Genomic DNA, 13,265 nt, shown 5'->3' on the forward strand with positions numbered 1-13,265 from the left:
CACTGATTGAATTCACCTGGGACGACGAAAATGACGACGACGACGAAAGGTTTAAAAAGAAGAACGAGGAGGTTTAAACAACCGTTATTTTCGTCGTCGTTTTTCTTCTTCCTTTTCTCTTCTTTAGCGATGATGATTACGTGGAGAAAAAACGACGTTTACGATGGATTCTTTGTCGCGGAGGCGTTGGAATTCGATCTCGTGCACCGCGGAGACTCGGAGTACGACGACATGAAGTGCGTCTCGGAAGAACACAACGAGCGCGCGATAGTATTATTTTCGTTTAAATCTATAGATAACGTGAAGTTGTCGATTAAACTGTTCGATCCGAACGAGAAAGTGGTGAAGCAGTTTGAGGACGTTTCGGAGGGTGATTACGGCTTCACCGCGGAGGTTGGCGGCGATTACAAGGCGTGCTTTTTTGCGGCGCAAATACCGGCGGAAGATCGCGCGAAGCACCGAGTGAGTTTGGAGTGGAAGTCTGGAGTCGCGGCGACAACGTGGGGGAAGATTGCAAAGGAGACAGACGTGGACGTGTTTACGAAGTCGTTGCGAAGGTTGGAGGCGGATTTGATCGAAGTGCACGAGACGATGTTGGAGTTGAGGAAATTGGAGGCAGACATGCGAGATAAGAACGAGGCGACGAATTCCAGAGTCGTTTGGATGGGATTGATTAGTTTGGTCGTTTGCGTTGGGCTGGCATTTTGGCAGATTTTCTACTTGAAGGCGTTCTTCAAGAGGAAGAAAGTTTTGTGAATGCGCGCTTTCGGTATGAAAAGAGGGAGAGAAGAAGAAGTCAAAGAAGAAGAAGAAGAAGAAGAAAACGACGAAAACGAACGAATGTGGCTCTGTTATGATGAGGATAACGCGCGTTGTATATCTAACTTTAAATTATATACTAAATATATCTATATCTATATCTAAACATATTATCTATCTACCTACTAAAATCGTCGTGTTTTACTTTGTGTCCTAAAACTTGGTATAATCGAACAAGCGAAACCACGTTCTCCAGCGCCGGTTGATTTCTCTTTTCGTCGCTCGGCTCAAATCCGCCGCGAACGCGTTCTTCTTGAAGTTTTTTAACGCCGAGGATTCGATGTATGCTTTCGCTTTCGTTTCTGCGTCGCTCCCTTTGTACTTTTCTTTTCTGGGCTTAAACTCAAACTTGTTGTAAATCTTCTCTAAAGTTTGAAGCGGTTTTTCGTCCAACTCTTTGAAAGGAATTTCCATCACGCGGGGTGTTAGATCATCGATATCTTTCAAATCCTTCTCGTACGCGTCGTGTAAAATCTCACCTTGTCGAAATATAAACTCCTCGATTTCTTCTCGATTTCTGGGTGCTTGCAAGAAACAGGACCAGTAATACTTATCGGCCATATTTGCCGCGCTTTGAAAGGTTTCGTACGGGTGACGATGGCACACTAAAAACTGGGCCTTCGGGAACATGCGCGCTAAAAGTTTGATCCGAGCCATATGCACGGGCGATTTCAACACCAATCTTCGTCTTTTCTTCTTCGGAGCATCGTCTTTCTTTCGACTGCTTTCTGCGGCATACGTGACTTTTTGCACGAAATACCAAAAATTATCGCGCCAAATTCGAGCGTCTTCCAGTTTGCACGGATACTCTTCGTCTTCTCCGTCCAAGCGATAAAACGGTCGAAACTTTTCTTCCAATTTCGGAAACATCAAAGGCGCGTACGGCGACGCGAGACAACTGGATAACTGGTTCGTCGCCACTTCGTCCTCTTGCGGCGAATCGTGGGCCAATCTCATGTTATCCATAGGTCTCGTGTCGTCCATGATTGTTTTTAACATTTCCCTCACTCGTTTTGGAAACAACAGAAACGAGCTCGGAAACCCGACGTCAAACGTCGTGCACGTGTAAAACGAATCCTCATCTAGAGTTAAAAGATTGTGCAAATGCGTCGTCCCAGTTCTCGGATGACCGACGATGATGACCGGATCATCGTCAACGATCGTTTTAGAAATCGCGCTACCGTAACACACCATCTCAACGCACGCAAAGAGCGCGTTGAACATCGACATCACGGTCAGAAAAACCAGTCGAGGGAAATACCGAAAGTACTCGATGTCCCCGCGATACTTCCTCACCAACCGATACCACTGCGCGAAAGTTATCCCGCTCAAAGGATGATTCTTCACGCTCGAGAAATCTCTCGGACGCCACGGAATGTGTTGTTGTTGTTGTTGTTTTTCTTCTTCTTTGCCCATCGTCATCGTGAATAAAAGAATCAACTGTTCTGCGAAAACGTGTGTTTGCGCTTCTGACGAGAGCAACACTTCCGACGAGAGAAAAAGAATCAATTGTTCTGCGAAAACGTGTGTTTGCACTTCTCGCATTCGTAAAACACCGTCTGCCCTTCATCCGCGCTCCTCAACTGCATGGTATAAAACCTCAACACGTGATTGTCGCATTTCGGACACGGTTCGTCCACCGTCGCTCTTCGTTCTCTGCTCACATTTTCGTCGTCTCGTTCGCTCCCAATCTTCGTCCCGTCCGGGTTTTTCGGTTCGATGTTGAACTTGTACAAGAAACTGGCGGCGTTGGAGATTGTTTTCATCATCTTTTTTCCTCCACCCGTCGTAACGAGCGCATCTTCGTTTTCATCATCATCATCGGCATCATTAAACAACGTCTCCGTCGCGTGCGTCAAGTTGCAGCTCTGACACGAAATCAGCTCGGACGCTTCGCGCAAGTAAATGGTATATCCGCATCGCGCGCACGATGCCGACATTATTTTTCCTTCTTCGTATTCTCTTTTAATAAGTCTCCTTTCTAGTAATGCGTCATTTGTTGTGAGAGAAAACTTACCTAAGAAGTAAGTACTCTCTGATGTTTTGAGAGAAATGGTTGGTAATTTGTGTGGCATTTTTCGACCAAAAAGTAGAGAAATTTCTTTCTCTTGCGTGTGTTTGTGTTCTTCTTCGAATTCTCTTTTTCTCTTTCTGTGTTCTCTCTCGCTTTTCTGTGCCAGAACAGTTGCTTCTTCAAAACACGTGAGAAAAAAAAACCAATCAAAACTCGTAAACAGAGAATTCAGAATTGAATTCATCGTCACAACTTTCTCTCTTCTCTCTTCTGCGTCTTGCACTACACTATAACTCTCCTTTGGAGGAAAGAAAGAGAGAGAGAGAGAACGAAAGAGAGGGCTTCCATCTCTGCTAAAGAAAGCGTCTCATTTTCCTCGAATTAAGAAGAAGAAGAGGGAGTGAGAAGACACAAAAACCGCTTTTTTTTTCCGAGACGACGACGACGAGAGAGAATTCAAACGCAGAGATCTCTCTTTAAGAAGAAGAATGTCTTCGGCGAACGGCGCGTCGTCGCCGAAAAACGACGGCACGAGCACCACCACCGCGGCGAACAACACCAACAGCAACATCAACGACGAGAAGAGCAACACTCCTGCGACTACTACTACGAATAATAATAACACGAAGATTTCGCTCGCGCACATCACGAAACCGTCGTCGTCGTCGAAACCTTCTTCGATTATTCCGCCTCCGAATTACGTCACGCCGTCGCCGCCTTTGACCACCACCACCACCACCGATGAGGCTTTTTCTTCCGATAAAGGTAAAATAGCAGCGACGACGACGATGATACCCACCACGTCGACGGGCACGAAGTCGAGGGAACACAGCGTTTTGCCCGCCGGAGGTGCGATGAACGCGGAGGATTTTGTGTTATTAGCGAAGCAGAAGCAAAAAGAGCAACAACAGCGACAACAACAACAACAACAACAACAACAGGCGAAAGGCGTGTTTGGTTCGCAAGCGACGCATAAGCCGGCGTTTGGGAAGTCACCCACGCCTCCTCCTCTTCCTGCTGCTGCTGTTGCGAGTAATCCTCCTCCCGCGAGCACTGGACAGAAGAAGGCGAACGTGTGGACGCGTCCGGTGGCGAGTCCATCGGCGCCGGCTGGAGGAGCTCGCGGCGCGTCTCCGAACGGAGTGCCTTCGCCGGCTCCGCCGGCTCCGGCGGCTCCAGCGGCTCCAGCGACGGCGGCAGTGGTGCCATCACCGCCGGCGAGCAATGGTAATACTACTAGCAACAAGAACAACAACAACAACAATAGTAACAAGAGCACCGGAGCTACTGCGAATATTAAATCGACCGTGGCGACGCAAACGAACGCGTCGATGATTACGAAGAAACAACAACAACAACAACAACGAACGGTAGTAAGTAATGTGAGCAAGGGAACACCGTCGCCCGTGGCGAAACAGCAAATTCAGCAACCTCAACAACAACAAAAAGAGAAAGCGAAATCGCCACTCGTTGAAGTCGCAAAATTTCCGAAAGATCCTCAACCTATGGGCACGGCGACGACAAAGGATGCTCCCACAAGCGCCGGTCCGGTGAACACAACGACGACGACGACTTCTGTGACGAACAAATCGGTACCTACGAAATTATCTAGTGGTGCTGCTGCCGGCGGTAGTCGATCTAACGCTACGAATGCCACAACAACTACTACTGCGACGACGAATACGAACACCACTAAAGTGATTCCAACGCAACCGCTGTCTAGAAGACGAGCCTCGCCGCCGGCGGACGCGATCTACACCGAGAACGAGTCGCTCCTTACGGACTCCCCGGGGCCACCGGAAGTGCAAAATAATAATAACAACGCGAAAAAGAGCAGTATTACCGCGACGACGAAAGCGGCGGCGGCGGTCTCTGTCAAAGAAAGCGCGGCAGCACCGCCGGTGGCGGTACCAGCGGTGGTGCCGCTAGCCGGGCCCGCGAAAGAGTATCGAGGTAAAATATCTTGTCCCGCGTGTGCGAAAGATTTCGAAGGCTCGTCCAAGTTGCGCGTGCACGTTATAAAATGTCGTGGCGCGCACGCCGGTGGTAGCAAGATGGCTTTACTTACTGACGACAGAATCAACGCCTACGTGGCGGCTAAGCATCGCGAAGCTCTACAGCTTGGTAAAGACGCGGCGCAACAAAGGAAAAAAGACGCGGCGTCTGCAGAAATGACTCCATCGAAAGCGATGACTGAAGCTACGGACGACGACAGCGATTCGGAAGAACCGAAAATCTTTCACCCTTCTAAAAAGCAATTGAATGAAAAAGGCAAAGACAGCGGTGATGAAAAGAACAACGCGACGTTGGGTAAAGAGAAGAGCACTTTGCAAGGCATCGAGGAAACGTTACTCGGTGACGGAGACAGCGATTCAGACGACCGAGATTTTGCAACGCATGCGGCGGATGTCGCCTCGCGAAAGAAAAAGACGCCTTCAAAACAACGCGCCGGTGCAAGTGTTCGAGTTACTCCCGACGACGCGCTCGCGGAGAGATTACTTCGCGACGACGTCAATTTCCCGCCAGCGGCGACGAATTCAACGAGAAGTCGAGGTGGTGGTGCGAAAAATACCAACAAATTGGACGATTTCGAAAGCGACGATGAGCAACGACCTGCTTTTCAAACGCAAAAATTCGCGAACAAATCGAATGATAAAGTGCCAGAAGCTTTGAGGTGCACACGAACAAACGGCGTGTGGCGCTGTTCAAAAGAAAAGGTTGCCGGCGCGATATTTTGCGAAAAACATTTGCCAAAGTCCGCGAATGTGAAATCGATAGTCGCAAAAGGAAAGTCCGGGCGCGGGAAACAGACGGTTGATGATATCGAACCCGAGAAGGAAGATTTGTTGACCGATGACGAAGAGGAGGAAGAGGATGAGACAGCGGTACCGAATAAGAAAGATACGAGCTTTCGAGGTCGGAAGCCGCACCTTCTCGTGTCTGGTGATGCGGTGAAGAAGCCGGTCTCGCTCACTGGGAAAACGCTCGATTGTCCGCATTGTGGGAAACGTTTCGAGAAGAATAGTCCGGGAAGATCTTCGCACATTCGCGCGTGCGTAACCAAAACTCGAAACGCGGGAGGGAAAATTCGAAATTCAGTTTCACTTACACCTTCGCCTGTAAAATCGGTCTCAGTGGTCAAAAAGGTCGCGGCGGCGCCTGCTCCAGCTCCTGTCGCCCCACCACCACCGCCCGCAAAAGCTGCCGCTTCGAGTGCGCTTACGTGCGAGAAATGCGGCAAGGTTTGCAAAAGTCAAGGTCCTCTGACGATGCACGTGCGATCGTGTAAAGGCAACGGCTCGAGTATCGCCGCGCCGCCAGTCGCCCCTGCAATGAAGAAACGCGGTCGACCTCCCTCAAATGTGCCTGTGACTGCGATGGTACCAGAAAAACTCCCAGAACCGACCCCGCCACCGCCAAAAGCACCGACGATTAAAAAATACAAGTCTAATGACGGAAAGCCGGATTGGATGTGCCGCGCCAACGGAGGAACTTGGAGCTGCAACGAAGCTAAACTTCCCGGTGATACTGTGTTTTGTGGGAAGCATACAAAAAAGAAAGGAGTCGCGAAGAGACCCGCCGAGGTTGTACCGGGAACAGAACTACCAGCAGCAAAGAAAGCGAAAACGACTGTTCGAATTGCTTTTCAAACCAAGCTCTGCGGGTATTGCAATCACGAGAAGTTCCAAGACAGAGAAGACTTGGTGGCGCATTTGAAGACGAGTCACGGGATTACCGAAGTCGTGGTATCGAAATTGCCGGTCGATGGGGTGACAACAATGCCCAGATACGACCTCGTCGTCGGCGCACTCGGTCGACCTCCCTCAAATGTGCCTGTGACTGCGATGGTACCAGAAAAACTCCCAAAACCGACCCCGCCACCGCCAGAAGCACCGACGATTCAATACAAGTCTAATGACGGAAAGCCGGATTGGATGTGCCGCGCCAGGGGAGGAAATTGGTGCTGCAACGAAGCTAAACTTCCCGGTGATACTGTGTTTTGTGGGAAGCATACGAAAAAGAAAGGAGTCGCGAAGAGACCCGCCGAGGTTGTACCGGGAACAGAACCACCAGCAGCAAAGAAAGCGAAAACGGCTGTTCGAATTGGTTCTACAACCAGGTTCTGCGGGTATTGCACTCACGAGAAGTTCCAAAACAGAGAAGATATGGTGGCGCATTTGAAGACGAGACACGGGATTACGGAAGTCGTGGTATCGAATTCTCCGGTCGATGGGGTGACAACAATGCCCAGATACGACCCCGACGCCGCTCCAGGGATACTTTCTCCGTCTCTGTCTCCTTTGACTCTGCCGGATTCTCGTCCTCCGGCTCGTATCGCGGCTGCGAAATCCGCTCCAGTTTTGTTTCAGCAGGCACCTGCCATGGCTGCGGCGCCCGCGGAGACGGACTTGACGTGCCAAAAATGTGGTAAAGTTTTGAGGAATAAGGCTGGGTTTGTGGGTCACGTGAGAGTTTGCAAAGGAGCTAACGCTGCGTTCAATGCGAATACACCTGCAATACCCCCAGCGGCAAAATTACAAGAAGCAGTGGGCACCGTCGGAACGAGGCGACAGCGGCGCAACGAACCGCCTTCCTCGGACTTTGGAGTCGCCTCACCGTCGGTTCCAAGAAAAGACGTCGCGGTCGTTAGCACGAAACGAAACGAACGCAGCTCCTCTTTAGCGTTGACTGTACCCAACAACAAGTCTAGCGGAGGTATTGTTACTGCGGTGGCAGATTCGGCGGAAATTGCGAAACTTCTTGAAGTTGTGAATACGCAAAACGCGCGCATTCAGCAGCAAGATATTGCGATTAAGAAGCTCGCCGACCAGTGCTTGTTAATGTCGCAGAATATCAAAACTGGATGGCTACCTCCATTTGACCCTACGGCGGAAATAAAGCGGATTAAAGCTCCTGGCGCGAACCCGGGATACAACCCGATCATTCAATTCGGACGTTTGTTGTGGCTCACTGGTATCGTCTCTCGAGAACTGTCCAACGACGCGGGAGAACAAACGCTCTCTGCTTTGCAGAATATGAAATTTATGCTCACGCAAGCCGGGACTGACTTGAAACATTTGTTAAGAGTCACGTTACACGTGAGCGACATTCGAGTCATGGAGAAGACGGCGAGCGCGTGGAAAGAGTTTTTCATAAAAAGAAACGGCATGAAGGAAGAAGACTTACCCGTCCGATTAACGACGCAGGCGGTGTTGAAAGATCCAAAGTTTTTAGTCGAAGTACACGCCGAAGCGGTCGTGCCAGAGAAGAAAGATGATATGAAAAGTGCGGCTGATGGTGCAAAAGCGGCTCTTGGGAGCGCCTAAAAAGTAGTAGAACAAGAAGAAGAACAAGAAGAACCTGATGAGATACACTAAAACAGATAAACGATGTATAAAATAGAGTATAAAATAGAAAAAGACAGTCACGACATACACACACACACACACACACACACACACACACACACGCACGCACGCACACGACTGAACAACAAAGTTTTAGCACTTTCTACACTTCGACTTCTTCTTCTTCGTACTCTTCTTCGTACTCCTCTTCTTCTTCTTCTTCTTCTTCTTCTTCTTCTTCTTCCTCCTCCGCTCTGTCGCGTTTATTCTTCATCTTCTTCTCCTGTTCGTACTTCTTATTCACCTGCTCTTTAGTCACTCTCGGCACAATATACATTGTCATCGCGTTACCTTCCATACCGGGTTGCTTCTCTAAAGTTCCATACTCTTCGATATCTTCCATAAATCGGTCGAACATCTCTCTCCCGATGTGTCGAAAATCATTCTCCCGCCCGCGAAACTGGCAAATCACTTTCACTTTGTCCCCGTTGCTTAAAAACTTCTGCGAGGATCGCAATCGAACGTCGTAATCGTGCGTGTCGATGTTATATCGCATTTTCACTTCTTTCAACTCCACTTGCGTCAATTTCGCCTGTCGTTTCTTCTCGCGGTCTTTCTTCTCTTTTTCGTATTTGTACTTGGAATAGTCCATAAACTTCGCCACGGGAGGGTCGGCTTCCGGACTGACGATGACCAAATCCAAACCTAACTCCTCGCCTTTCTCCAACGCCTCTTCCGTGCTCATAACCCCGAGCATTTCTTTCTCCGGGCCTAAAACGCGCAGCTCCTCGAAATCCAAAAGTTGCTCGTTCCTCAGCGGGCCTTGATTCGGGTTTCGCCACGGACCCTTGCGCCCGCGCCCGCCGCCCGAACGCCTCCCGCGCCCGCCGCCTCGCCCACGTCCGCCTCGTCCGCGCCCACCTCGGCCCATGGCGTGAACGACTTGTAACTGACCTCTTCTTCCTCCTCGAGTAGTATCCTCTGTTCTCATTTCTCTTCTAGGGATGGACTCGTCGTTTATTTCTTCTCCTTCTTTTCCAACCTCCATCAGCCTCGAAGAGGAGGAGGAGGAGGAGGTTATTTTCATTCGCTCGATTTCCAAACAGCAGCTCCCCACCGCGACGTCCGTCTCTCCGCCCGTTTCGCTCCTCGCGCTCGTGTGGTGGTGACGATGCGCTCTCGTCCTCGTCGTTTGGAGTCGCGCTTCTTGGTCGTGACGACGCCGATGATGTTGTTGATGGTGACGACGCACGGATGATGATAAAAAAGATTTACCGCTGCTGTTCTTCGTACTATTATTCGTCAAAACCACCGAAGTTGTCAAAGCCCCGTTGGTGGTGGTCGTGTTGGTCGTCTGAATCGTCGCAAAAAACATCGCGTTCTTCGCTCGTCGTCCTCGTCTAAATCGTCTCTGCGTTTCCGCGCGTGTCTCGCAATGCGGGTAGAAACAGTCACGCAAAAACCTGAAAAACGACCCGACGGATTGCATTAGGTTTTAATACCCTAAATTAAAAGCCGGCAAAAAAAACACGTTGGAGTTGGAAACACCATTCGTAAGTGCACTTTGTAACGAACACATCAATAGCGGGCCTTTTGCGACTTTCGACGACGAGAGATAATAACAACAACACGCTAAAACGACGACGACGACGACGACGATTACGGCTTCTTCTTTCCTCCTCCTTTCCCGAAGAAGAGGAGGAATCCCCGGACGACGAAACTTCTTCTTTTCTTCTTCTTCTTCTTCTTCTCTCGTTGTTGGTTCGTTGAGAGGGAGAAAAAAAATGGGATGTTGCTGCTCGAAGAAGAAAGAGGAAGAAGAACAGTCGTCATCGGTCGTTCCAGGGGCGGTAAAAGGCATACTGAAACCAACGAGAACGTTTTCGAGCAAAGAAGAATCACCACGAAAACCTGCGACTTTGAAACCGAAGAAGGTTTTCGGATGGAAAGATTCGATCGATTCGAAAAAAGTGCTCTCGTTTTGGTTCACGGAGGTTGCGTATTTCTCCGAACGGCCGAAACGGGAGACGATGCGCACGAGGGAGTATTCCTCGAAGATGAGCGCAGAGTTGTGGTATTCCGGATCGAAAGAGGCCGACGAGAAGTGCACGTCAGCTTTACGCGCGGAAGTTATCGTCGCGCAGAAGGAAAAGTTGAGCGAAGCCCAACTGGCGAAGAACGCGTTTTCGAGGAGCGACAACCGGTTGGACGCGATATTGGCGAGAGTTATTTTGTTGGACCAAATTAGCAGGAACGTGTTTCGAGGGACGGAAAAGGCGTTCGTAGGGGACGAGTGCGCGTTGCGGTACTCGAAATTCATCGTTCGCGAACGGTTAGGGGACGATTTACCACCCGCCGCGCTAGGATTTATCGTCAGTCCGTTTTTACACTCCGAGCTCGTCGAGGACCACGTGTTGGCGGAGAAATTTTGTAGGAGAATGATCGAAAAGAACGGCGCGAACACGCCGCTGGAGTGGACGTTGAAATATGTATTAGGGCACAAGGAGGTTTTAGAAATGTTCGGGAGATATCCTCACCGGAACGAAATCTTAGGAAGAGAAACGACGGTCGAAGAAGCGCAATGGTTGGTCTCCGCGCAAGTTCCGGCGTGGGCCAAGAGTCAGCGGCGGAAGAAACTCGACGAGTAGAATATTTAAAAGTTTAGCAGAGCGCGCCGCGTAAATAAGATATTCGTAAACCGTGACGATACTACGCGTAGAATACGTACTCTATGTATAATACAAGTTTTCCCCTCTCGCTCTGTTAAAAGCCATCTTTTTTATTCGAGCCCGTCGCTAAGTCTTTCAACCCCATCGCCAACAACCCGATCGCGCCCGCAGCCATGGCCAATGGAATCCCAACCGACGAGATCATATCCGTCGTGCCTTTCAAGTGCACGTGTTTGTGTTGCTGTTGATAAAACTGTTTTGTTTCGCGTGACGCGTATTTGCACGGAGGACACACGAACGAGCGAGAGATGCGAGAGAGACATCGGATCGTTCGTCGGATGATAAAAGAAAAAGGAATAAGCGCATATACATAAAGAGAGAGAAAAGAAGCAGCTCTTTACAAAGCTCTGGCACGAACAAAAGCGGCGAAAGAGAAGACTATTCGTTGTTATTATTGCGTACCTTTTGCGCTTTGAGCACGTTTTCAAACTTTGACATGGTGTGTAGTATCTTCTTCTTCTTCTTCTTCTTCTTCTTCTCTCAAACCTTTCGATGTGCGGTTTTGTGTTTCGCGCAAAATCGGAAAGAGCTCTCGGAATAGGGTTTAAGACCCTAAATAATTTCTTGAGAGAAAAAGAGAGAGAAAAAAGAGAGACGACACAACAAACAGATAGGGGACGATGATGATGTTCAGGTCGTTCCTTCTTCAAGCGCTCTTCGGTGGTGATGGTGGGAGAAGCACTAAAGACAGCGGTGGTGGTGGTGGTGGTGGTGGTGGCATCAACACCACGGGGAATACTTCGACGGCTTTTCCCAAAGGTGTCGGTGCGGATGAGATGAATTCTTCTTTTCCATCGTTTTCATCACCTTCAACGCCGTCGTCGTATTCAAAGAGGAAGAAAGTTGTCCTGTTGGTCTTCTTTTGTATCCTATTCGGTGGAATTTTCTTTCTGTTTGGCGCGTTCGAGATTGTTCGCGGGATGACGACGATGTCTTCTTCTGCGAGTTTGGGTGAATCGAGCGCACAACAACAGATGGTGTACAAAAGGAGTGATGAGAAAAATAGGGGTTGGAAAGGAGAAGACGAAGAAGGAGAGGACGACGAAGACGACGACGCCATCGAGACGAACGCGCGAGATAGAAGAAGAGAATACGATGCAGAAAGTAGAACGACGACGACGAGAATGAGCGAAAGCGAAGAGATGATGTTCCAAACGCGACTGGCCTCAGCCTCGGAAAAATGTCTCCGAGCGCCGTATCCGCAAGTTTTAGGCGACAACGGCGAGACTTTGAAACGCGCGCAAACGAACATGAAAGAGTTCGAGATGAGACACGGGAACGTGAAAGATATGGTTTCGGAGAATAAGAAGCGATGGAGAGCGGAAGGGTCGCCCGGGAAAGAGATTGCGAAGACTGGGAGGAGGAGAAGCCGAAATTTGTTGGCGTACGCGAAGTCGCATCCGTTGGAGCAAAAATGTCGAGGAGAGCGCCGGTATCGGGCGTCGAAATACGGTCGATCGACGGCGCATAAACATTTGAAGGATTGCATGAACCGATTAGAAGATTGTGCGAACGCGGAGGATGCGAGAAAAACGGCGAAATTAATGCCAGGGGTGAAACTGTTGACGCAAAACGTAAAGAACAAAATCGCGTGTTTAACCGTCTCGAAAAAGTGCAACCCGAGAGCGATGAAGCTGGGAGATAACAAAGAGACCGGGATGCACATAACCGGGAAAATTGAAACCATGAACGAAGACGTGAGAAGAGATTACAAAACGTGCGCTTTGGTCGGGAATGGACCGGGTTTACGTGCGGACGGCGTCGCTGACGCCATCGATCGACACGAAGCCGTCTTTCGTTTCAACGCGTACAACTTAGGACAGAGGGAAGGTAAAATGCAAGACAATAACACGCATTTCGCCGGGACAAAACAAACGTTTCGCATGTTTAACAAAAAACGATCGATAATCCCGGAAATTTGGGGGTTAAAACCAGCGCCAGAGGGTGAAACGTGGTTATTTTGGCACTACGGTAGCGCCATGTATTACAAAGCCGCCAACGCCGCCAATCCGCAAAACGTCTATTTTTTATCCGTCCCGGCGATCAATCACGAGATTGATTCGTACTTTGCCATACGTAAAGACGTCGTCGAATTAGGTTTAGGGAAGAATTACGCGTGTCCGACGAACTTACCGACTGGATTACACGCAATTATGTTAGCGACGATGATGTGCGACGTCGTCAACTTGTTTGGGTTTTCCTACGACATGAAAATGTTAGAGTCGAGGAAAGACACGACGTCCCCGAGGGTGAGCGCATCGCACGCCTGGGGAGTAGACACGGCCATGCTGCGTTTGTTGCACTTGTCCGATACCATTAATCTGTGCACCGTGTGATAAGGTGTCGATGAGGATA

The 13,265-nt window shown here is 49.5% G+C and overlaps 7 protein-coding genes across 7 annotated transcripts; 4 read left to right on the forward strand and 3 right to left on the reverse strand.

Moving 5' to 3' along the window:
* Positions 1-30: 30 nt before the first annotated feature.
* Bathy07g01110 lies at positions 31-756 on the forward strand (the record flags this gene model as incomplete). The annotated part of the gene is made up of 1 exon (XM_007511920.1): positions 31-756. One exon carries the CDS (start codon positions 31-33, stop codon positions 754-756), a length of 726 nt encoding a protein of 241 aa, XP_007511982.1.
* Positions 757-972: 216 nt separating this feature from the next.
* Bathy07g01120 (predicted protein) lies at positions 973-2,241 on the reverse strand (the record flags this gene model as incomplete). Its single annotated transcript, XM_007512175.1, has 1 exon — positions 973-2,241. The coding sequence occupies one exon, from the start codon at positions 2,239-2,241 to the stop codon at positions 973-975; it is 1,269 nt and encodes a 422-aa protein (XP_007512237.1).
* An 83-nt stretch (positions 2,242-2,324) lies between these two features.
* Bathy07g01130 (predicted protein) lies at positions 2,325-3,077 on the reverse strand (the record flags this gene model as incomplete). The annotated part of the gene is made up of 1 exon (XM_007512205.1): positions 2,325-3,077. The coding sequence occupies one exon, from the start codon at positions 3,075-3,077 to the stop codon at positions 2,325-2,327; it is 753 nt and encodes a 250-aa protein (XP_007512267.1).
* A 244-nt stretch (positions 3,078-3,321) lies between these two features.
* Bathy07g01140 (predicted protein) lies at positions 3,322-8,160 on the forward strand (the record flags this gene model as incomplete). The annotated part of the gene is made up of 1 exon (XM_007511814.1): positions 3,322-8,160. The coding sequence occupies one exon, from the start codon at positions 3,322-3,324 to the stop codon at positions 8,158-8,160; it is 4,839 nt and encodes a 1,612-aa protein (XP_007511876.1).
* Positions 8,161-8,344: 184 nt separating this feature from the next.
* Positions 8,345-9,556, reverse strand: Bathy07g01150 (translation initiation factor IF-3; the record flags this gene model as incomplete). Its single annotated transcript, XM_007512111.1, has 1 exon — positions 8,345-9,556. One exon carries the CDS (start codon positions 9,554-9,556, stop codon positions 8,345-8,347), a length of 1,212 nt encoding a protein of 403 aa, XP_007512173.1.
* A 409-nt stretch (positions 9,557-9,965) lies between these two features.
* On the forward strand, positions 9,966-10,829 carry Bathy07g01160 (conserved hypothetical protein; the record flags this gene model as incomplete). The annotated part of the gene is made up of 1 exon (XM_007512189.1): positions 9,966-10,829. One exon carries the CDS (start codon positions 9,966-9,968, stop codon positions 10,827-10,829), a length of 864 nt encoding a protein of 287 aa, XP_007512251.1.
* Positions 10,830-11,530: 701 nt separating this feature from the next.
* Bathy07g01170 (unknown protein) lies at positions 11,531-13,246 on the forward strand (the record flags this gene model as incomplete). Its single annotated transcript, XM_007512124.1, has 1 exon — positions 11,531-13,246. The coding sequence occupies one exon, from the start codon at positions 11,531-11,533 to the stop codon at positions 13,244-13,246; it is 1,716 nt and encodes a 571-aa protein (XP_007512186.1).
* Positions 13,247-13,265: the final 19 nt, after the last annotated feature.

Source organism: Bathycoccus prasinos (assembly GCF_002220235.1).
Source record: "Bathycoccus prasinos genomic : Chromosome_7".
Taxonomy (NCBI): domain Eukaryota; kingdom Viridiplantae; phylum Chlorophyta; class Mamiellophyceae; order Mamiellales; family Bathycoccaceae; genus Bathycoccus; species Bathycoccus prasinos.